The sequence below is a fragment of the Sebastes fasciatus genome, chromosome 17, assembly GCF_043250625.1.
Source record: "Sebastes fasciatus isolate fSebFas1 chromosome 17, fSebFas1.pri, whole genome shotgun sequence".
NCBI lineage: Eukaryota > Metazoa > Chordata > Actinopteri > Perciformes > Sebastidae > Sebastes > Sebastes fasciatus.
In genome coordinates this window covers 22,962,110-22,987,688 of record NC_133811.1, presented here as the reverse complement: position 1 = coordinate 22,987,688, position 25,579 = coordinate 22,962,110, and the positions used below count along the sequence as shown (strand labels likewise).

The following is a 25,579-nucleotide window of genomic DNA, read 5'->3' as shown; positions in this document are numbered from 1 at the left end:
GGAAAGAGAGAGGAGGCGTAATAAGGAAAGTTGTAGCTAATGATATGAGGACAGCTGGCTAAAAGAAAAAGGAACAGACATGTCTAGTAGTCTGCATTTGATCTGAAAAGAGGCTATTAAGTGAATAAAAGAGACACTATCTATAATATGAGCTGGAAACTGCTTTTATCACCTTGTTTTTATTACTAGGAAACACATTTATCATAGATATACTCCAAAATAAAAGTACTTGAGATGTCGTTTCTTTTACAAATATCTATATAATACAAACAAAAGTATATTGTATTATCTGTCTGTGGGCAATATAGTTAGTGTGAGCTATTTTGGACGCCCCTGGTTCCAGAAGTAAACGTCCCATTCATGTTTCCCATTGACAGTGTTTAAATCATCAGTTCAAAATATTAAGACGTCCGTTAGAAAATATATGTTTTGTTTTTATTAAAAAGTCAAAGATCCAAGTCTGTGTACATAAAAATTTGGAGGTAGATCCCGACCACCAAGCTTAAATTTCCGTGACATGCATCGCTATCGGTGTGTGGAACATAAAGTTGAAAACACAATATGAATCTTAAAACAACATTTTTTTTAATTCTGGGTCAATTGTGGGTGAATTCAGCAACTATGGCGCCGTGTTTTTTCCTCAACTGTAACAACAAAACGTTTTAAATTCGCTGCCTCTGTCTGGCCTCTTCTCCACGGCAACGAGTCTCATAGGTATCGTAGTATTAGGCCAGTCCGTCATGCCAAATTTACGAAAAAAACTCACGATTTCTCAGAAACAAAGTTGAAATAATTAAAACTAGTGACCATTACGAAAACCTTTTAGATCGTTACATCATCTGACTGTGAGAGTCCCGCGTTGCTATGTTCAGTAACATTGAGGAAACTGTCAAAAGGAAATACTGAAATGTGGGAAAAACACTTGTGGAACCAGCAGAGCCTCCCACTTTGCAACTCTATTGAAGTGCAGCTACATCTGGCAAAGTGTGAGCGCTGATACAGGCTCTGGTCTGACTGTGCTGCAGCACCCAGAACTACCATTAAATATGATCTATGTAGAGTGACTCTCGATGGGAATGTGGACTCACACAAGCGTGCGAATGGATGTAAGCAGCAGTAGCTTAAAGTTGGCAAACAGACTTATGCCGCTGTGCTGCAGTAGAAGGGTTGCATTAATCAAATGAAATAATGTAGTCACTTGGAGTGTGTGCGTGTAGAAATAGTGACAACTTCACACTATCACAAAGTGCTGTGACAACAAATATGTAGTCTGTTAAAAATGCGTAGTTTTCACAGTGGTATTAAGTCTTGATACTTGATTCACAAGCACATAACAATGTAACAAGAACATGATCTGTGTATCTTAGTTTCATCACATCTTGCTAAAAATTAAACGGACAATAATTTGTGAGACATGAGAAAGCTTCAGTTTTCTTTACCCACTGAATTCTATAATATCTTTGTAGGCATCTGACAATGTTTGCCATCTTTGTTCGTTGTCGCTTTTGATGTCTTGAACTCCCTCGTATCAGAGATCATGCACAGAACACACGAGTCTTTGATATCCTACATTTTTTTTAAGTAAAGAAAGCATGTTTTCTTTGTTTATAAAGAAATGTATTTGTATTGTTTCCTGCCTTTGGACACTTTTAGATCATACGAATACAGCCACTATAACAAGTGAGTGTGCGACTAAAACTCTACCTGTCAAATCACTACCTCAAATCTGCCAATGGACTCCCAGATACTGACAATCTTGCCGTTTTACATTAGTAAAATTAATACATTAATGAATGAGCAAAAAAGCAGAGTGTTGCATGATAATCATGCATAGTGTGGATCATAAAAATAACACACACTATGCAAAAGCATATTGATTGTCATTTCTGTGTGAAAGCTTGCAGGGAGAGGAGTCAACATATTCATTACTGCTGCATTCATGCATGCATTCACTCTAACTCGCTCACTGCAAATACAGTGCAGCGCTTTAGACTGTATATAAGAAGTGGACGTAGTCACCGTGATGTCACCCATTGGTTTGTCGACTGCCGTTTTGAAGCCTTGAATTAGTCATTTTGGTAACGCTTAATAAGACATTTTCAGGCAACCAAAAAGGTTATAATTAACTTTTGATGAACTGAAAACACTTACTCACAAGGTAGCCACGCCCTAAAGCATCCCCTGCTTTATGGTCTATCTGACTCTAAATGGGACCATAATTTACTAAATGAACATCATGCTGTATTGAAGAAGACTTGAAACTAGTGATTGAGACCATAAACTCATGTTTACAATGTTTACTGAGGTAATAAATCAAGTGAGAAGTAGGCTCATTTTCTCATAGACTTCTATACAATCAGACTTCTTTCTGCAACCAGAGGAGTCGCCCCCTGCTGGCTGTTAGAAAGAATGCAAGTTTAAGGCACTTCCTCATTGGCTTCACTTCTCAGACCCGGAGGTTGCCAACTATGTAGCTCATGCTTTGTGATAACACGACTTCGCACATAATCTAAAGATTTACTATTCTGTAGATACTCTCTATATGCGTGTGTGAGCACATGCTATTTGGAGCCTCTCTGCCACTAGCTATACACCTGGTGCTCTCCAGTTACCCATGAATGCACTAGGCTTTTTAAGTATTAAGGTAGAAAAGGCAGTTTATTTATATATATATATATATATATATATATATATATTTCTGAGGCCAGGTATAAGCAGCTGAAAGTAACTGACAAAAAATAGGGTTCACGAGTACCACTCGAGGTGAAATTACAGTTCTTCAGAGGATAGAAGGTAAGTAGCCTTGAAGTAGTGTTTCTGACACATAAAATGCAATGAAAGAAAGCTGCTCAGTATACGCTCTCTTTATGTAAAACAACAGCCTGCTTTCAGGGCCGGATGCTGAGAGTGACGGCGATGTACAGCAGAGGTAATGGATGGAGGGATAGATGGTGGGGTGCAGGGAGGACTGGGGGTGCCTGCCTGGCATTGAGGAATCTAATCCCCGAGTTAATTGGTATGACTGATGAAGACAAATTGAAATGGGTCAGCTGGATCAGGGGAGAGAGGAAGGGGTGGAGGAGAGGCTTCATTGTGTACGCGTAAAGGATATAAACACAAGCACACAAACACATACAGTACATAGCTAGTGGAATACTCTTAGATTGCGGGGAGGATTGCTGTTCAGTTGAATCAGCCCATGGCAGCTGGAAATGAGCTAGTACCGGTTGAAGAATGCACCGAGCATTCTTGGTGAAAGCTTTTCCTCAACATCGAAGCCGCGCCATTGATTTTCCATACTCGCATCTATTCACAGGTGGTCTTCCCAGGGCCAGCTGAGTAACTGAAATGCAAAGCGTTTCACCTCGCCTATGTGTGTCAACGTGGAGTGGAGTACGGGAGCCCGGTCCTTTGAACGCCGTCTCCGCGGGCCCGCTAATTGAGCCAGATCAATTCACAGAGATGGCGAGCAGGTTGGCACAGTTGCCACATCAAAGAGATTCTAATAACTGCACACTGTGGCCATTACCGAAGCCTGGAAAAAAAAAGAAGCTATATTTATGTTTGCTTCAAAGCGAGCGTGGTAGCGACGAACATACTGAGAACGCAGGCCTTCACTATTCTTTTTTTTTTCAAGCCTACAATTTTAGACACGAGGCCATTTTGGAGCAATTTGGGAAGAGAACAGAGGCTATTCACACATACATAAATACAACCGCTCTAAATTGTGCTTTAATTAGATCCCTTTTTTGCTGCTACGGTGGAAACCAATAACACCACATGCAAAAAGAGCCTAATGACAGACTGTAATTGTTAAGAAGGAATTGCAATAATGCCCCAATGATTCCTGTGTATCGGTGCTACGTTTCACGCAGCAGTAGTCTACTCTGCATCTACAGCAGGATTAGTTATGCTGTTGCAGGTTATCCCTTTCCTCCTTTCTCACTCCCCCGTCTGTGCATGATAAGTGATAAGTTTGTAACTTTGTTCATTAGTGCTGGCCTGTCTCCTGCTGTCTGGCAGTCCTCTCTCTTTCCGCAGTGTCTCCCACTTTTTTGTCTCCCCTCTCAACTTCATTTTTCTCAAACTCTTCCCAACCTTTTTTGGCTTCATCTTTTTTTTTGTTCCCTCCAGCTCTCACTGATTTCTACTTAGCCTCCGTTTCTCACTCTCTCTCTCTCTCTCTTGCTCGCAGCTCGGCGGCACGTCTCCGCGCGCTGCTCGGCGAAATAATTTACCGCACGCAGAGCTCCCGCGGATGATTGAAGCGTAATTAGACGGCAGAGACAGTGGAAGCCAACGGAGGTGCTCGGGAGCCGGCGCTCGTCAGATGGTCCGTCTCACTCTCTCACTGGCTTTGCCCTTCAAAACTATCACTTTCTGCAGGAGGAGCACGGGGAGGGGACGGTGTGCTCAGCCCTGCCGCAGTTAACTCTAATGCAAAAATGACACGTTGGCAAGTGATTGCATCTTTTTTTATGAGTGAGATTATCTCATAGCGCTGCAGATATTTCCAGGGGTATCAATCTTTTCTTTTATTCATGTCAGTGTATCTTCCTTTATAGGCAGGACAAAAAATTAGCATCTTAGGCCTGTTGAAACAACACTGAAACACATGATCATGGAAGAAATGTCTGAAAACTCAAACTTATCTGATGATTTGTTGAAAAGATTAACAAACAAACTTAAAGCTGCTATGAGGAACTTTCATTTTGTGTTGATTTTGGCGGTCCCTGTGGACAAAAGCAGTTCCAAGCACCAGAGTCCCTTTAGAAAACCTCTCATTTTACTGCACCAGGGTCTGAGAGTCTACCCCGTGCCATACTGGTTCTGGTTCTCACGTGCCTGGGTCTACAGCAGCGTGGTCTCAGTGTTCGCTCCCAGCGGGGATGGCCGGAGCAGTGAGGCGAAGATTTGATCCTGGTCGGAGGAGGAGGAGCTGCTCTCGCCGGGCGTGGAGCTCTCCACCTCCTGCCGGAGCTCCGGCTGCAGGTCAGAGGCCCTGCTGGAGTCTGAGCTGAAGGAGTTTCTGGTGAACCTGCATGACAATGTCTGATTTCGCCGGAATCCGAGTCGGTGGCACATATGGCATATATAAAGCAGTAGGCCAAATAGTCGCTTTTATCAAACCATAGTTAAAAGAATAGTTACATTTTGGTATTTATGTTTATTCGCCTTTTTTGGCGAGTTAGATGAGAAGAACAATACCACTCTCATGTCTTGGCTCTAAGTGAGGGGCTGGATCTGAGAAGCGTTTAGCTTAGCTTAGCATAAAGACTAGACAGAGGTAGAAACAGCTAGCCTGGCTCTCCCCAAAGTTCAAAACACACCAAACAGCATCTAATAAACACATGTTTTCATATTTAGCGTATAGACAGGATAATGGCATCGATCTTCTCATCTCTTTGTCAGAAAGTCTCTGATGGTCTTGTTTACTTATGTTGGTCACATAGAGGCAAACTGAGACTGTTTTATAACCAGTAAAAAGTTCCTCATTGCAACTTTGAGAAAGCTCATTTCTCTTGAATTCAAGATAAACTCACATGCCATGTGAATAAGGAATCAACATGATGCCTAGGTGCATCATTATACATTCAGGGAGATGAGGAGCGCAGAGGAAAGAGACATGCAGCTCGATGATTAGCTTGGTGCTACAGTCACTCAAAGCCACACTGTCACCGTGGCAGAGCGTCTAAAGCTACAAGTGCTTGTTAAAAGGACAAAACTATGAGTGTAGGAGGGAAAGGAGTGATGTATATACAGTACACGATATATGCTTAGCATCATTCGGATGCTTACACGCTGCATGGTAGACACAAACTCTGGAAAGGAAACGAGCTGCCGTGAGTGACTATAATCATAAGGATGCCCTTGTCGGTGGCAGCTTCGGGGGGAAAGTGCTGATCACCACACTGTGTTCTGACACCATATGCTCCGCGAACAAACACCGCGGTGGATGTCAGAGGGGAAATGGCATCGCGTTCAAGGTGGCGAACATCGAACGGGGAGGCGAGTGATGCTGCTGAGTGAGCACCTGTATCCCCAAAAGTCTGTCCAATTATCCCGCTGTATTCACAACACAATGCATCTCCCCCTGCATTCTCCCTAGATTTAACCAATGCTTAGGGGGGACAGGCAGGCTTCGCTACGCTCAGCAACCAACTGTAACAGCACTGTCAGCCATCCCTTTGATTATCGCCCAGAGGTCACCCTATGTTGAGCCGAACCGCGGGGTCCCGGGTGTCAACGGAGCTAAGGCGTCAGTCGAGTCACCTTTAAAGGATAATAAGAAGACTGCTGACTGACTGCGGACCACCCAGAGGGGGCGGGGGGGTCCGTGCCTTTCACATGAATATAAATGTAATATTGACAGCAAATCTTCCCCAGGAGAGAGGAAAGGAATAGACAGCGGAAGAGACGGAGCAAGTGAAAGGCGGCGAGGAATAAATGAGAGAGTGCAAGATGACTCCGGTTCGCTTCGCACCGTTAAACCATCTGAAGCATCCGCCGGTGACTACTGGTTGATGGGCCGGTGCGAGCACTGTGTTATCATAAACATTTGGGATTCACTTCATGGAGGCACTTTAATGATGCTTTTAGCATAATTCGCCCCACTGTAATGTGAAGTGAAGGGCAAGCAGCGCCTTTCTGTCTGCCTGTAGCTCCTGTGAACCTTATGAATATTGGCTATTGGAACGAGGGTAGTGATGGAGGCACACTGCACCACAGGATGCGCCCCGTCTGCTTAAACCAGGGCATCGGCGAAAACTCCCCAAAATCAATATCATTGTTTGACACCTTAGTGACAATAACCACAGTTCATTGTGTAACATTTTGAAGTGGGAAATTTGTAAATTTTTAGGGCTGGGAAGTTCCCCTGATTCGATACTATCACAATACTTGGGTGCCGATTTGATATGTATCGCGATTCTACATGTCCATGACATGATTAGCATGCAGCTTTAGCCATGATGTCCAGCTTTGTTTTTCCAGTCAATGTGTGAAACCCAAAGTGTTTCCATACTTTACTGTATGTGTAGTGTTTACCACGTTGGATTCAAAATGTGAGGGTGCAAGTTGTATCCACGCAGACCCTCTGCCTTTTTTCTACTTTCTCGTTTTGGCACGATGTGGCCGACTACAGATATGACGTCACGTTACTCGGACTACAACAATTAAAGCCGTAACTTCCTTCTATCTCTGCATAAACTCAAATGAAGCAGATATATAGATTCTGGCAAATAAATCGTGAAAAAAAAAAAAAATACAATACAAAAGGTGAATCATTTTTTTCCCCACCCTTAATAATTTTACGAACTTCATCTCAGTGGAAGAAATCAAAGTGGAAGAGACACATATTTGACATGCCAGGATCCAAAAATAGAAACCAGGAAAGGAATTTTACCTTTGAAGGATAAAACATTAAAACAACACACATCCACATGCGTCTTCGTGAGCATCAGAGAATTTCAGGTCAGATCCACAGAAAGCAAAATGTCAGCTCCAAGTTTATATTGGCCCTAATGTGTAGAACATCAAAGCAGGGTGTAGATTGTCACAATCCATAGGATGTTAAGAGATGTTTTGCTAATTCTAGGCTGTCCACACAGAGAGGAAACAGAAGACAAAGTAGAAAAGGACAGCTTTGTTTTCATGCGCCGCTGTTATCAGCAGAAGCCGACTGCAGCCAGAATAGGGAGGGATGATTTCCATAAAGACTGGCTGTTGTCTGAAAGCAAGCAGCTGTCAGGCGGAATTACCTCTCCGACACAGACACCACAATCGAGGGCGCCCTTCCCATAATTCAGTCTGATTGGCTCAAGGGGAAAATGGCAGCCTGCGGAGAGTGAGGCGAGCGGCTGCTTGACAGGTTTGCATTTGCGGAGCTAGACGCGGCGTTTACCTGTTATCATTCTGTCTGCTCGACGTGTCAGTTTTCACAGTTCGCAGAGCTACCTGAATAAAGTGACATAGAGAATGGAGTCCACGGTGCGAGGAGGCAAATATGTGCCTATACTCAATCTCTCTCTCTCTCTCTCACGCAACGCACTTGATTATCCTGCCATATACTGTATGCATTAGTAGACACAATAGATGCTTATATTGAACCATTGTTAAAAGAATAGTTACATTATGTAGTGCATTTTGGTAAATATGTTTAATTGCCTTTTTGGCAAAAGTTAGATGAGAAGATCAATACCACATGTCTTGGCTCTAATTATGGGGCTCGATATGAGAGGCGATTATCTTAGCTTAGCATAAAGACTAGAAACAGGTAGAAACTGCTAGCCTGACTCTCTCTAAAGTTAAAAAATACACCGAACAGAATCTAATAAACACATTTTCTTTTATTTGTTTTATCTTCCAGCTTCCAGTCTCTATGCTAAACTAGGTTAATCTAGCTTCATATTTAGTGTATAGACAGGAGAGTGGCATCAATCTTCTCATCTCTTTGTGAGAAAGTGAATAAGCATCATTAGTGTCCCATGTGAAACCAAAAGTCAACGTTGACTTATTTAAATTTCCGTCCGTAACTTAAATAACATAACAGACATACTTATTTTCAGTTCAAAAATACACCGAGCAGCATCTATTATCTTCCAGTGTCCAGTTTTTAAGCTAAACTAGGTTAATCTAGCTTCATATTTAGCGTATAGAAAGGAGAGTGGCATCAATCTTCTCATCTCTTTGTCAAAAAGTGAATAAGCATATCACCCAAAATGTCAAACAATACTTTTAATGCAGCACCAGGTAACCATCCTGGTGAATGGATGGGTCAAACAAACACAGGGCTTTCACCCAACAGGCCGCTGTTTGTGTCTCGTGTAAAACCAAAAGTCGACGTTGACTAATTTTAATTTATGTCCGTTACTTAAATAACGTAACAAATGTACTTATTTTAAGCCAAACCGTGATGTTTCTACTAAACCTAAGTGTTTTGTTTCAATTCACTACGTTAACCACATGTTTAAAACTGCGACCGTAATCTGGGAGAAAATACGTTTGACTCAAAACATAACTGAGAATGCAGTTTAATTGTATGGGAATGTAATTTTGTAGGAGGCAGGGTTGAGGTAGCATGATTAAAATAAAAAAAACTCTGAAATGTGTATTTGTTTGTGTGAATGTACACAATAAAATATAATCTTATGTGTATACAAGCACACAAACACACACACATACAGATACACATTGTCAAGTCAACGCACAATACACTCACACATACTGCACACCTATGCTAAGTGCTCTTATCTGTGACTTGTGTAGAGGTGAGTGACAGGAAGGGAGGTGCAGGGGGGAAGTGTCCTTTAGGTATCTTAATTATGGCTCCTCTCCTCCCTCTCGCTGTCACCATCCCCGGGGGAGGGCAAGACAAAAGGAAGGCAATGTTTCATCTCTGCTGCCTCGGTATTTCAAATTCCAAGGGGAGTAAGAGGAGAGAGACAGCAGGGTGTTACATTGGAGGAGGGAGAGGAAATCAAGTGACGCTTCCCCCTCTTCCCTCGGCTTCTCTCTTCTTGCCTCCTTTGCGGCAGCTGTGTTTAAAATAAGGCACCTTAATAAAAGCGTTTTAATGGCAGGAAAAAAGGCACAACTTGATTACTGTGACGGTTTTATTTAATGAACTCAAAGCCTCTGGCTCTGACTTGCTATTCGTTTATTACTTTGTTGTGGAGAGATATATGTGACAAAACGGAGCAGAGAGAGTGAGAGAATGAGGCTCAATGCTCGTATTGTGGAAGTCGTGTGTGGTGTTAGCAATCGTCTGTGCGATTTACACCTTCCTCGGCGCGCACCTGGGTTTTTCATCCGGCCCCACCGGGGGAATGCTGCTCCGCCACAACAGAGAGGAGGGTGTCGGAGACACCTTGGCAGGTAGGCAGGCACAAAAGACAGCCTGCTGTTAATTATTGATGGGAATAAATTGCACTCATTGGACGTTTGGCAGGGGAACACATGGTGGAGGTGAATACAAATGTGTTTATGAATGTGCACCGAGGAAGAAAAAGATGGCATGAAGCAAAAGAGAAAGGGGTTAGAGAGAATGAACAGGGGGCAAGGTGGAGGAGGAGGAGGAGGAGGAGCTGATAGAGTGATGGGAGTGATACCTGGTAAAGAGACATTAGAGAGATGCATGGGGAGTCTATAAAAGCAAACTACTCCTTAATGTCTCTCACAAGTGTGATAAAAGCACAGAGCTGCGGCGCAGAATGCTGGCCTTTCCATTTGTGTGAACAGAACAAGGGAACGCTCAAAAAAAACCTGAACTATTATACACAAATGCTAATAGGAAATGATTTTGTGAATGTGCCCACACACACACACACACACACACACACCACCTATGCAAACAAACGTTCTTAAAAAGGTCAGCTCTTTTGTTTTGGGACACTAGACCTCTCTCATGGAAATATTGACTGAGGAAAGGGGATGCAAAGTGGGGTCTTAAAACGAGATGGGCAAAGAGCATGGCTTCTTATCTGTATTCCGAGAGCCTGCCCTCTTATAAATATTGGAAGAAGGACACTGGTGGGGGAAAGGAAACGGCCAAATGGTGCATTTGAGAAATGGCACACCTGAGCACCGCACGGAATATCATCTCCTCCTGTCAGATCTCATCCCATTTGATCAGAATAATTGCCACCTTCATCGTTATCATCAATTCTGTCATCTTCGCCATCGCCGTTCTCCATCTCTGGCTTCAAGGGGGGGGGGGGGGGGGATTTCTGGATCGGATCAAACGCTGAGAAAATCACTCATAGTGTACCCCTGTAGTCATCACCATATTCATTGCTCTAATGCTACTGACATTTTGTTCACCTGTTTAAATATTCTGACACCAGCAGATCTTCGGCTGGTACAGAAATAGCCGGGTTAAGCCATGCGGGCTCGTCTATCATAGATGTCCGGAGAGAGAGCCCTGCTGTGCTTTAGTCTGTGATGATTCTCTCAGCAGTCAGCAAGGAAATGAAAAATTTAGGAAAGACAAATGAGAAAAGGACAGCTGCTAGCCCGGACTGAGGGTCGACATGCATTTAATAATATAACTGATGTTCTTGTTCTGGCGCCACACTTCTTTTTGGGTGTATGTGCTAACAAGCCACTGAGTCGTAACAAGATTCAAAGTTTAAGGGATAGTCCGTGTGTTTTAAAGTGGGGTTGTATGAGGTTCTTATCCATAGTCAGTGTATTACCTACAGTAGATGACGGTCGGCATGCCCCCAGATTGGGGAAGCAGACAGGGGTACCAGCACGGGAGCAAAGCAATGTACTGCTGTGGACGTGGGCCTGCAGCAAAACCTAAACAAATCAATATCAGTTTAAATGTAGGCTATATTAACAATATTTTCACCGCTTTATCTTGCCGTCTGACGGCCCTTTCCAACGGGGAACTGAAGCCGTTATCTATGCTCTCACAAAAGCCACCAGACTCCATTTAAAAAAACTGTAATTTTACCTCGCAGAACCCGGGGGTCGCTGGTCTACCGCTGTCTGGATTAGTTAGTTTGTTTGTGCTATTGTGTGACTTTGGTGAATCCGAACTAATCAAAGTCACACAATAGCACAAATAACTATCCGATCGAGGCAACGGTAGAGAAGCAACTCCCGTGTTCTGCGAAGTGAAATTACTGTTTTTTTCCAATGTAGTCTGGTTGTTTTGGCAAGAGCACAGATAACGGCTTCAGTTCCCCGCCCAGAAAGGGGCTCTCTCATGGCAAGGTAAACTGGCAAAATGATTCTACATATAGCGTATACTTAATCTAATATTGATATTTTCAGGTGAGCCTTTCTTTTAGGTGGATAAAATATGTTTTTCTGCCGGCCCCATCCACAGCAGTACATGGCTTTGCTCCCTTTGTACCTCCTACAACCCTGCTTCAAAACACCCCAAACTATCCCTTTAAATGGTGAATTAGCACATATCCTGCCAGAGCAGTTTTACTCTAAGCCATACCTCTCCATGTGTGTCTACGTCTGTCAACCTGGCTCCATTGTGCTGAGGGAACTCTTTGTACAACTCAAACAGCTTGTCTCATCTGCTTCCACTTTAGCAGGCTAATAATAATACGGCACAACACGGGACAAGCGGCTGGTCAAACTTCACTTGCAGCGAGGCCAGCTAACATGCTGGCAACAGAGCTAGTTTGCCGTGGAATAGCGCCACGCACTCTCGCACACAACTAAGTCCACGCAACCACTTGAAACAAGGCACCACATGTGCAAACAAAGTCTTGATACTGGATTGTATGAGTCCACAGCTTTGCCCTGTCACAGAGAGTGCCAGTAAGATAAAACAGACCCCTACATGCACCACAGTCGCCTCCCAGCTTGTCATACAAACGCAGTTACAAGCCCACATTTAAGAGTCTTCCTATATTAGAGCGAAACAAGTTTGTCATTAAACAGCAAAGCTCTGCGGAAAATTACTTTCTATAAAAACGTGTTTATGGACAAAACCAGTTTTGGGGGAGCTTTCAGATCCATCAACGTCTATTAAGTGTGTTAAGTGTACATATTAAATCCCCGAAAGGGACAATGTGCTAATGATGATGCGAGAGAAAGTGGTGAAGCTAAGTTGTTTTTAAACACTCCTTACCTTGGCCATTTGGGCCTGCACCCCGGTGGCTTTGAGAGACGACACGGCCTTCTGTGCTGCAGCTGGGCTGTCAAAATCCACAAAGCCATAGCCTGGAGAGAGAAAAGACGAGAGAGGAAAAAGAAAGAAGGAAAAGAGACAGACATTAGTAAAGAGAAAACGGAGGCAGATGACTAACAAGGAGAATGACAGGCACTTGGTAATTGTAGCAGTAATAGGTTGGTAACATGACTACAGAGGCTGCCAGTTCTCATATCTGGTGAGCACTACATTGTTTGATAATTAGCGACACTGACGTTCATAGGGGGATGCTATGCATCTTAATTAGTAGCATGGATGAGCGGTTTAGTAATAACAAACCCCGGCACCCTGCCCACCTCCACCTCCACACACACACATATACACTGGCACACGTATGCATATGCAAACACACACTTTAGCACAAACAAAAACAGAGTAGCTTGCAAATCAAGAACACCGGTGTTGTAATTCTGTTGAAGAGACATTCTTTAATGACAACTCATATACATATTGTGAAAAGTCCATGATTAAATAAATAATACATACATGTACTCACTCACACACACAAAGAGACGTGTCAATTAATTCTTCAGGCAGTTTTTCACTTGTTCAGCCTTTTGATTTTCAGAGACTGTGAAGTTGGCTGGCCCACACCGTGTTCCTCAACACCCCGGCATATTAACACAACCTCATTTCACAGCCTCAGTAATCCTCTCCCCGGTAACAAATCTCTCAAAGGTTGACAGCGTACAGCGGAGATGCTGCCGTTCCTCTCCGTCTTTCTTCAACTCCGTCTCTCTTACACACACATAAACACTTCTCAAACGTAACCTTTCTCACTGTCTTTGTCCCTCTCTGTCTCTAAAGCGCTCTCTCTCAATGTATCTTTTCTCCCTCATATTTTCCCTGACATTAACAGCCCCCATCTGGAAATTCATCACCGGAGGAAAGCGGAGGGAATGAAATCTGCGGCCGTGATTTATGAGTTATTGTGATCCGACGTTCTCCGGGATGTATCGGAGACGGGGGGTCACGTCTGTGTTAATTAAAATTTGGTGGCGGATTAAAAGCAGTCAATGGGTGCCCTATGATCCACTGTTTCAGAGGGAAAGTGTAATTAGAAAAGGATAAAGGGTGTGAGGTGGGGGGAAACCCGCTGCTGCGGTTACCCCATCATGTTATAGACGATTATATACCGAGCACACGCATACACACAAACATGTGACGCCTTACTTTCTCACGATGCGTTTTTCTCATACGAACATCTCTCTTTCTTTCATTCGAGGTGTGTGTCTGTGTGATGGTGGAGGTGGTGGTGGTGGAGGGAGAGAGGGAGGGGGTGGAGATTGGGGTCATTTTCTTGTCGCATGGCGGTGAAGGAGCGTGGAGTAATGTGAAAATCATAACCTGTGGCGGAAGAGAAATCAAGTGCGAGGACTGATTAATGGCCAGCTGTTAGAGTGGTGCTGGGAGGGGTGGGGTCTTTAATTGTGGAAATATGAAGAGCCGGAGCGAAAGGATCCAGACAGAGGCGACAGTACCATTTCTTTAAAAATGTATTACTTCTTAAAAGAGACTGCGAGTAGACAGTACATCCAACCATTTTGTTACATTACTACTAGGGCTGGGAAGATTCACTATCTTCTGATTCGATACTATCACGATACTTTAAGAATTGCGATTTGATATTACGATTTATTGATTTATTTTTGTTAACTTTTTAACACTAGACCATGGGAAAAAGTTGAATCATACACTTGATTGATTCAATTGATTTCCAGCATGTATTTAGTCAGAGATGTCCTGAAGTCAAATCTATCAATCTTCTGGTGAATATGATCTAATCAATCTGTGTACAGTTCTCTTTGTTAACACCTTATTTTGAAAACGGATGTAGTCACACGTGTAGACTTCCATTAACTTTGTGAAGTCCGTCACTAGCTCTCCCGTTAGCTCTGTTCTCTTTAAACATCCATGGTCAGCTCCATCGGGACCGTTTGAATGCATTTAACATAAATGTCAGTATATGGGTGCTCTGGGAGTGACGGCTGGCTTGACCGCACGTTACCGCAGTACAATAACATTTCCTGTCCATGACAGAGTTAGCATGCAGCTTTAGCTGTGATGTCTAGCTCTGCTTTTCTGGGCAATGTGTGAAACCTAAAGTGTTTCCATACTTCACTGTATGTGTAGTGTTTACCACGCTGCATTTAAAATGTGAGGGTGCAGGTCGTATCCACGTGGATCCTCCAACGTTTTCTACTTTCTAGTTTCGGCTCACTGCGGTTTGTTTTGGTTGACGGATACGGAACTGATATGACGTCACGTTACTCAGACTACAACGATAAAAGCGATAACTTCCTTCGACCTCTGCATAGACTCAAATGAAGCAATTTCAAAATTGTAAAAAACAAAATCGTGATACATATGTGAATCGATTTTTTCCCCACCACTAATTAGTAAACCTATAAATTTGCTAATTTAATCAATATTTAAAGAAAGCAAAACTCACATCAGAGCAGCTTATAAATATGTATATTCATTTGGAGGGTTGGTTCAACCAACTTTAAAAAACATACCTCTTCAGTGGATTTTCTTTGGCCAGTTTAGAGATTCCTGCCTCCCCACAAATACAGTGGAGGTGAATTGAATTGTGGCTGTGGTGAAACTGAAAGCAGTGTGTCTTTTCAGAGACTGCTACTGTGGATAATCCACACACCACGCTGTGAGCAGTTTTCATGGGACTACAGATGGCTGACAAACTACCAACATAAAGTGTCTTTGTAAGATGTTGGGCCACCACACACTACTATAACAACTTCAGTGTGCCTTGGCACAGACTGTACAGTCACTGGAACTCCACCGGAGGGATGAAGACCGTTCGTCCAAAATATATTTCCTCTTTTGGTGTTTTGATGACGGTGGTGGAGAGTGCTGCTGTGGAAAGGGCAATCCATATGGAAAGCCTTTTTTGAAGAGTTTTCGACACTCGTTTCCCTGGCGCCCTTAGTGGAGTGTAATCTCTAAAGTCTTCTGCTTTCTATAACATTTGAGTGAGGCTGCCTGTTTCGCCACCCACCTATTACACACTACACACTTTACCAACATATTGCACATATTGCAGCTATACCAACATATACAGTATGCTACTACGTAACCAACATTGCACTGGTCATTTTATCTTGTTTTTATCGTTATTTGTAATCGCTTGTCTTGATATATATTCTGTTATTTGTTGTTTTTACTTATTAACTTGTACTTTTATGTTGTTTATGCACAAAGCTTAAGAACCACTATATAGATTTTCATTGCTCTTAGCACAATGACAATACAGATCTCTTCTATTCTATATTCTATGAGCTTTGTTTCACCGTAGGCTGTCAGTCAGCAGAGAAACATTTGTCTGGCCGCTATCCTCTCAATGCTGCTGACAGGACTGCTGAGGTGACTGTGAAGACTGTAGCATGTGATTCACACCATTTTTATACTTATTACACTTTTATTAAAGGGACAGTGTGTAGGGTTTGGTGGCATCTAGTGGTGTGGTTGCAGATTGCAACCAACTGAGTACCCCTCTGGTTATGAGTGCAAAACCGTGGTAACGCAGTTTGCCTCTCACCATCCTTACCATAATGACACTACTTTTTATTTGCACTCTGCGACTCACGTTGCCGCAGTTTCACAAGCTTGTTGGAGAACCACGGTGGTCTTCAGGTAACGTAAAACACAAGAGGCTCTCTCTAGATCCAGTGTTTTGTTTGTCTGTTCTGGGCTACTGTAGAAAGACGGCGGAGCAACATGGTGGACTCTGTGAAGAGGACCTCATTTTCATTCTAGGCTAACGAAAACAAAATTATTCTTAGTTTCAGGCGATTTAACACGAATGAAAACATAGTTATGAATATCATATTCCATTTCTGCGAATAGATCCTCTGAAATGTTACACACTGTTCCTTTAAACTGTTCAGTTACACTTTGTATGGAACCCATTTTATATACAGGGTTTTCCTTTTAATGTGTCACATGTCCGTGTTTTTCCGCTCACAGTGAGGTGGTATATCCAGAGTAACGGACATACTGTTTTTGGAAAAACATTTTGCTGTTAAATCTTTTAAATGCAATTTTTCAATGCTGTGAGCACCACAAACAAAACTCCATTCACCTCAGCTGCACTAAGATGGAGGCAGATACCTGAGAGATGGATCTCCCCAAACGTGGGCAAGAAAAACAAAACTGCCTGCATGGCTGGACACCACCAGAGGGAAGTGCTTTTTTTTTGTAATTTGGGTGTACTAAGCATTCAAACACAGTGAACACAGATAATGCATTGTCTTTAGATCTAAGAACATATTAAAAGTACATTAAGAGAAGCACACAGATTGTTACTGAGGCCCTCTGGGCAACGGATGGTTCTCTTTAATAATCAGAGTATTCTAATGGTGGATACCTGGGACCCCCAATTACAAATTTAATATTCACCCCACTACCACCTGGAGTGCACTTATCAAACTTTCAGCAGGATGAGGCTTTTAGAGAATGCTGACCTATATTCAGACAGCTCTGAATGGAGGAAGAGGTGAGGAGGAGGCAGAGAGAAAGAAAGGCAGCACGAGGGAAGAGGGTTATTTGGGGTCAGCTGGATGCACTGAAGAAGACTGCAATGACACTCGGCTAGCTGCATCCAGTAATAGATCCAGTTTGCTCTTCCCCCTGTGCAGTTATTGTCGCAGATATATGTATAATGATTCTGTAATGTGGAATGTTTGATCTGTAGCCACAGGGTACAACTGTAAAAGGCTTGTTTTGTTGGAAAGGAAAATAATAATTGTGAGACATGGAGACAGTTTGAGTATCTATTTGTAATTTGAACAGGCAGAATGGGCGTGGAGGTTATGGGAAAGTCACAATCTTTTGTGTGTGTATATACTGTATGCACTACAGTATGTGTGAGCTCCTCTGCTTCAATACTTGACAACCAGTTTCAGTATTCGACCATTGAAGTTTAAGTGGCTCATCTTTCCTTGGTTAAAGAGCAAAGAATAGGTTTATGATTTAGGAGTGGGTTTGATTTATTTCCCAATTTTTGTTTGTTATGTAGCAACTTAAGACAGATGTTCCTTCAATATTCAATACTTGGGAGGACCCATTGTGCTGTTAAGTTTGCATTCCACACGGACACAGTTAGCTTTGCATGCTAACTAGGGCTGTCAAAGTCAACGCAATAATGCGCCAGTAATTTCGCATTAAACAAAACTTGCGATTTTTAGGTTACAGCAGGCTCAGAAGAAAACCTAAGGAACCTATTGGTCCCAATCATGTCATACTAGCTTGTCGCGAAGGAGGATAAATAACGCTCCAAACTTGCGCAAAATTTTGGCGAGGAAAAGCTGGCCTGGCCATTTTCAAAGGGGTCCCTTGACCTCTGACCTCAAGATATGTGAATGAAAACCATATGCGGTTTATCTAGCATGTTGATAAGAGTATTAAATACTTGACATCCCCACACAGGTAAAGAGATCCCTATAAAAGGAATTATTTCATGTCACACTAAGTTGGTCCTTTTTTCTTATCACTTGCCCTTGTGGTAAGTCTTGTGTTGGAAAGACGAGCAGAGCACTGAATACTCGTTGTGCTGAACATAGAAGAACTATTTGATGCAAAAACATGATTTATCCAGTAGCAGCACATTTTGCTGAATTTAAAACATCCCATTTCCCCTCTAAGATATACTGGGGTTGATAAGGTATCACTCCCACCAGGAGGAGGTCATTTGGATGTTTTACTTTCTAGCAGGGAACACTAAGTTCAGGTTTGTATACTTTATAAAGTGTGTACAGAATCACCAGGTACCAGGTTGCATCTTGCACATTTCAACAATGCGTACACACACCTACACACAGAAGAAATGTGTTTCAGAAGCCAAGTACATGCTGTACTCCCACTGTCTTCAATGCGGGCACTCTGGAGTTACCATCTTAAGTGGGATGCAGAGGGCAAGGTGTTGCTTTGAAGCCTCTACAACAACACAAACATCCAATCGATTGCTGTCACTTAAAAGCAGCTCAGTGTGACTGACTGCATACGTGGCTGCTGATAATGGTGTGCGGCTGCACACTAATCATGTGCACACGATGCACACAGTACAGTATATCCACACACACACACACACACACACACACACACACACACACACACACACACACACACACACACACACACACACACACACACACACACACACACACACACACACACTGTATGTACAGACACACAGACTGTCTCTCTGAGAGGAATAAAGAGAACATGAGCTGCCATATCATATTTCCTGGTCTGGCTCTAACAGGGTGCCTGTCAAGATAAAACGGACCATCTTCAATCAGCTACTACAGGATGGTGCTACGCTACCAGTGCTTCTACTCTACTGCCGCCCCAGTGACTGTGCTCGTATGAGGCTGGGTGCTCCCCTGCGGAGGTGCAGAGCTACAGTAGATGATGCCACCTCGAGGCTACGCTCCACACAAAAGTCTTCGGCGGAGAGCGGAGATAAGGGACTCATTACAGCACGTGTATCGACGTATCAATCATCCATGCATCATTCATGCGCCGTCAAATTATGCTAATCCTAATTACTTCTGGGGAAATTACCATTTTTTATCTGCTAATAGTGGGGATTGTTTGGGGTTTTCCTACCCACTATATCCACCACCATTTTCCCCCCAATATTTCCATTTTTCACATTCTAATATTCGCCGCTAATGATCCCATTTTGCACAGCATACAATGGAATGATAATGCCCTAAGTATGAATAATGAATCAACGACAAGTCGCGGAGCATTACAATGGCGCGCGAGGCAAACAGTGTAATTGTTTACGTCCTTGTGAGTCATCAAGAGGAGGTCTGAAGCTGCTGTTGCACACGGGTGATTAATCATCGCGGTTACACGTATGTTAATTCTTAGTTTGCATGTAGAAAAGTAATTATGGTTAATGGAGGAGATAGATGTGCCACACCATGGACAAATATGCATAACAATGCTTGTAATATGATTCTTATGATTCATGGTACAGCTGTAGTGCCGCATCACGTTCCAGCTTACATTATGTGCAGATGTGGGACTTCTACTTTTCTATATTTGCTATATTTAGCTATATTTGCCAGTGAATACTGCATGTACAGTAGTATGTGGTGCAGGAGTAATAAGTTAATTTATACATATTTTGATCATTTAATACAAATTAATTGATATTTATTTTGAGACTTGAGTAACTGTGTATGTGTGTTATTTATTAAGGGACAAAAAAAACAAATATTCAGTGGTTCCTGCATCTCAAATAGGAGGTTGAGGGCTGCAGCTAACAATTAAATTGTTGATAATTTTAATAATTTAGTCTATAAACTGTCTGAAAACAAGTTTTAAGAGCCTGAGGTGATTGAAACTGAGTCCAAAACCCAAAGGTATTCAGTTTACCGTGATATAAAACAAAGAAAAGCACAGAATTCTCACATTTGCGAAACTTGAACCAGCAAATATTTATTTTTTTCCTGTGATAAATGTCAAAAATAATTACTTGATTAATAAAACAGTTGATGATTATTATTTTATTTTATCAATCAATTAATTGTTTCAGCACTAGTGAAGTTTTTAGGGCTGTTTTTCCTTTTTTTTATATCAGTGAAAATTGAATATATTTAGATTTTGGGGTGTAAATTGGACAAAAATAACAATCTGAATTGTGATGAGTAATTTTCTGTATTTTCTGAACTTTATTAGACTCACTGATTAAATGGTAAATCATGTAAAAAAATACATGAATTGATTATAAAATAAAATAATTGCTCTATGTCGTCATTAAGAGAGAAAAAAAAAAAGTTTTATCCTTATAGAATCAATTCAGAAAAAATACTTACATACATGAATGAAAAGAAGCTGTGGAAATATTTTATTGAGTGTTCATTTATAGATGTCTTTGGTCAATTTGGGGGTTTGACCAGCTTTCTGCCCTGCAGGGAGGGTGGGTTGTGGTTTTGTGAAGGCTGCGGTGTGCTGTGCAAACACTGAGGGTGGGGTGTGGAGGTTAAATAGTGAGATGGCATCCATGACTAACTGCGGCCGAGTCAAGACCGCCTTGGTCACACTCCAAACCCAGAGGAGGGCATCCTCACTGGGACACTGCATTCCTCTGTCCTCCTCCATTTATCCTGCACCACCAGCGGCTGACTGATGATACATTTTGTGGCTGCCCTCCACTAAACCACACGGTGGTGGTGTGTTTGTGAATGTGTGTTTGTTGAATGGGTGTGTACAAATGTTTGTGTGTGTGTGACCTCCAACTTTCTTGTTTGTGTGTGTGCATGTGAGGGTACGTGAGTAGACACGGGAGGATCATAAATCTATCTTTCGGTCTGAAGGATCCCACCGAGAAACATCTGCAACGCATATTTTTTTTGTTTAACATTGCGTATTAAAGTGTTAGCTTTGGGAAAGAGACTTCAGACCACATCACTGTCGTCATGTTATTAACACCACAGAGAAGTGACAAGTCAAACAGCAACACTTGCCCAATACTACTACAGCCTCATCTACATCTGACGTCCTATAAAATAAACAACTCTGTTTTCCAGCTGCAAATACAGCTCCAAATCCACAGTGTTTCTGCACAAAAGAAGCTAAAACACATTGGGGGAGATTAGCAAAAGCATTCAAACCAAAATTGTTTTCATGCAGCTCTTGGAACGACTCAAAATAAAGATCCCTAATTTATTTGTCCAGTGTCACCGTCTTGCCTGCCTCGCGCTCGGAGAAGACACAATTTGTTGTAAAATAACTCTCGCAGAGGGCTCTTCTATGTTAGACACGGGCGAGGAGATAGCGCTACAGGCAATTAACTTATCAACCCTTGCAACATAGATTTATAGCTAAGGCATTCGTCTTAGGGCTGAAGCAGCCAGCCTATTGGCTGTATTGTATTTCTTGTCATCTTCTCTCGTAGGTGTAGGGAGTGTCCTTGTCAGAGAGCTGCAGTCGGGATCTGCAGAGGGCAAAGAGCCAGGGCTTAGGGCCAACGGGGGCCACTGGCAGCTCATTGTGCCGAAGACAAACTGAACAGGAGGTTGAAAAAACTAATTCCTCATCCAATATCTGTGCAAATGTTATAGATGAGTTTGGTATGACAGCGAGGCAGCTACACCAGTGGTTCCCAAACTATTTTCCTTGAAGCTCCCCCTACTTGTATCTAAGAAAAGCTGAGACCTCCCCGTATTTTCTGACGTCATCACCCTAGAATAAATTACAAATCCTCGACCTCAACTTGAGAAAGTCGGTCACGTCAGTGCCTCCCTCTGTGTGTGGTGGGCCAGAGAGCAAACAGTTTTTGACCGCAGTGTAAATGTTGTTTTTGAAAGGCTAAACGCCAACGAATACGGATTGTAGCAGAATATTTTGTTAGATAAAAACATGTTGTGAATTTTTTTAAATGATTTTCTTTCTACTTATAATATAATACTAATAATATTATTGGAGTCTGATCTTTATCTGCAACTGTGCAGAAATAATGGGTTTAAACTAGGGCTGTCAATCAATTAATCACATGCTTGTCCGTAGTTAAAAGCAGCAAAAAAATACTTTTGTAGAATTATCCAGTAAGTGTGTTATTACGATTTTAAGTATACATGTACAAATCTAATTTTGACAACTTCAGAGCAGACAAATCTTGGCGTCCCCCCTGTGATCTTTGACGCCCCTCTAAGGGGGGCCCGGACCCCATGTTGGGAACCACTGACGAGTTGCAAAAAAAGATTAGATGCACATAACTGTTTAACATTCATGCAACCCTGAAGTGTCACCATGAAGCTATTCTGGCAACACCGTCTGAAGCAGGGATGAAATGTGAAACGCTGTGTTAGATTAACATTTTCACAGGTCGAATATTAAAGTATCTCAACATATGGGTTCACCATAATGATCTCCTCTCCATCTCAGCATTCCTTTCTTCATTTTTACTCATCATCATTTTTCTTCCCTCCTTCCTTTGTGCCTTAATTAATTCACATCTATTCACACTCAGCTATAGCATAGCACCATATGGCTTCTACACTTTCAGCTATAAATTCAGCACGACAGTTGAGACATTATTTAAAATATGTGTGTGTTAGAAGAAGTCTTAAGTTATGTTAAAATCCACGCTGTGGTGTTAAAAAAAAACGGCATCAAGACGAATGGAGTTTTCAGAAGACTTCTAGCATTACAAGATTATCTTCACAGACCTGAAGAGGTATTCAAAAATAAAATATTCACACGTTCAAAAAACTCCTAAACTGTGCCGATATGGGCTCTTCATTCAGATCTGTAAATAACATCACTGCTCAGTTCCCTGGTAACTCCATCAGCTCGCTGGCTTAATAGCAAAAGCCGATGTGTTTGGTACAACATGTGAAGAGCGCTCATGAAAGGTCTGGGACCTGAAGGGTGTTAATTACTTGTCAAGAGGTTGTTAAAACGAGACCCGTGGCAAAAACACTGAGTGGCTGTACAGAGCCCCCACACGGATATCTCAAAGAACACACACACACACTTAAACACCGGTACGCAAATCAGCACGTCACACACATGGCACTACACAACTACGCATGTTAACATACTATATATTCATACTGCACCCACAGTTGCACACTGGCTCAGGTTAGAATGAAAGAACCTTGAAAAGCTGCTCATTATGGCAACCGTTGATGTGAAAATGCCACAAGCAGTATAAGCACATTTTACACAAAGAAGAGCAGGTGCAGTCCTTCTCTCACACTTCACCTATAGAGTATCTTAAAATACATGCACTCCCAACTATACCTGGAGATTACTACCTTAAAGAGGACCTATTATGCTTTTGTGCTTTTTCCCTTTCCTTTAGTGTTACATCGGTTTTTTGTGTGCATGTAACTGTCTAAAAGTTACAAAGCCCAAAATCAATTCCAAAGGGAGTTACTCTCCCCCACAGAAACACTACTCCTGAACTACCTGGAGTCCTGCCTTTTCTTTCGTAACGTGGTGATGTCACTAAGTAACACATTTGCATGACGGCTAGTTTGACACGCCCTCAAACAAAGCTAGTTAGAATGGAGCTGGAGCGGAGTCCGAAAAGTTTGATTTGGTTGACCAATCAATCACAACAGTAGGCCAGCTGACCAATCAGAGCAGACTGGGCTTTTCGGGAGTGTGTGTGTGTGTGTGTGTGTGTGTGTGTGTGTGTAAAGCATGTAAATGTTCTAGTAGAAGTCCAAAACACAAGTATGAACCTGAAAATGAGCCTTAATAGGTCCTCTTTAAGTATTCATGCTGGATGCCACCTTCTGCGCCACCACGTTCCCCTTCCTTCCCCTCATTGAGCGGCAGATCGTAATAAGCAATGTCATCACGTCAGGTGCCTGGCCTGAGAGCGCCACCAGCGAGCCGAGAGGACAGGCTAAATATTTGAACAAAAGCCGGATCGATGAAAATCAAGCACCCCTCGGAACACGGAGGACATTAAAAATCTGGACAAAGACAAAGTGTCCCGTTCCTCTGAGTAGCTACACAGGCGCATTTCTTTTTCTCTTGCATCCGTTAGTCATTCATGAGGAACGGCCCGGCCGCCCCCAGCTAGCCTTCCTCTCCGTTGCAGTTATGATTAATGCCTTCCTTAACCAATCAAGGGTATGATCATTAGTCAGGGGATGTGCGAGGGGCGAGGGCCTTGGCAGGTCAGCGGATGGCTGTGGTTCCCTCTGCCGTCCACGGGTTAGGTCCAGGATAAGAGATGACTGGAGGTACGCCCCCTCACCTTCCACCAGTAACCTCTGAGGCATTTGTCAACAAACAAGACAAGGAAGGGAGGGAACTCTGGGATGTGTCATAAAATGGAGCCAATGACTGGAGAAGAAAGCCACGGTGGCGACAAACATCTGCAACGGATATTTCCCAAGAGTCTGTTTGTACTTTGTCAAAGTTTATTACAGATCTTTTCTGTCTTTGTTTGGATCCAGAAGACAGACAGTCAACAATAACACGGCAGAAATGAACAAATTCCTTGAATCTACGTGCGAAAATGCTCTTGGGAAACCTTCGTCTATTTTGATCTGTGATTCTGCGGTGGCCCCCGGGTTTCACCTCGCCACGACCTCCACCGCACACACACACACACATGTACGGACGATGACCACACTGCATGCAAGAAACAGCACAGGAAGTGGAGGGGGGGAGGGGGGGGGGGGTACAAAAGGTCAAGGAATGCAGCGCTGATGGCCCCGGCTGCTTCTATTTACAACACACTTGGCCAATCAGATGCCTATTTGGTCAACAGCCAAGTTGAAACTTACTGGAATGGAGATTGGGGCGGGGGGGAATAAAGGAGGGATAAGGAATTTGTGTGTATTTGTGTGTGCATGTGATGCTAACAAAGGCTGCGGGTGTTATCCAACGAGGTTCTGCATGCTGAAGCCGTCCAAATCAATGCGCTTATCCCTCAGCTATTGCTAATTAGAGTCATTAATACGCAATGCAAGCAGGAAACGGCACCCGTTTTTCTTTCTCTCCCCTCTCTCTCTCGCTCCTCCAGCCGATCTCGCCTCTTTCTGGAACGGCTTTCAGGGGAGCCGAGGCATTTGGAAAAGGTCCGCCGTTGGCCACATTTCAGTCGAGATTCTCATCTGCACATAATTCACTTTCAAAGGGCAGAGGGGGCGGCAAAGAGAATCCTTAATTGCGCCGGCACCGTGTACAACATAGACAAATGTTTATATCTCAGCCCTCTAATGAGAAACCAATAACGGATTCAAAAAGCACTCTCTGCTTTTTTCTGCCCCTCCTTCCCAACCCCCAACCCAAATACACAGATACACATGTACATGACAATGAAAAACAGGCCTTTTTGGAGAGCGTCGCCTCATTCATCAAAGCCCTCATTCTCGGAGTCATGCAATACTCCAATCA

At 42.8% G+C, this 25,579-nt stretch overlaps 1 protein-coding gene across 7 annotated transcripts in view; it reads right to left on the bottom strand.

The window, feature by feature from the left end:
• Nucleotides 1-25,579, bottom strand: part of rbms3 (RNA binding motif, single stranded interacting protein) — a 345,383-nt gene that overhangs the window by 147,013 nt on the left and 172,791 nt on the right. For 4 of the 7 annotated variants that reach the window (XM_074613700.1, XM_074613706.1, XM_074613704.1 and 1 more), the window contains one exon: nucleotides 12,599-12,690. In XM_074613700.1, the coding sequence (XP_074469801.1) occupies nucleotides 12,599-12,690 (92 nt within the window). Of the gene's footprint in view, nucleotides 1-12,589; nucleotides 12,691-25,579 lie in introns of all 7 variants that reach the window. The other 3 variants (XM_074613699.1, XM_074613702.1, XM_074613701.1) reach the window with 1 other exon arrangement.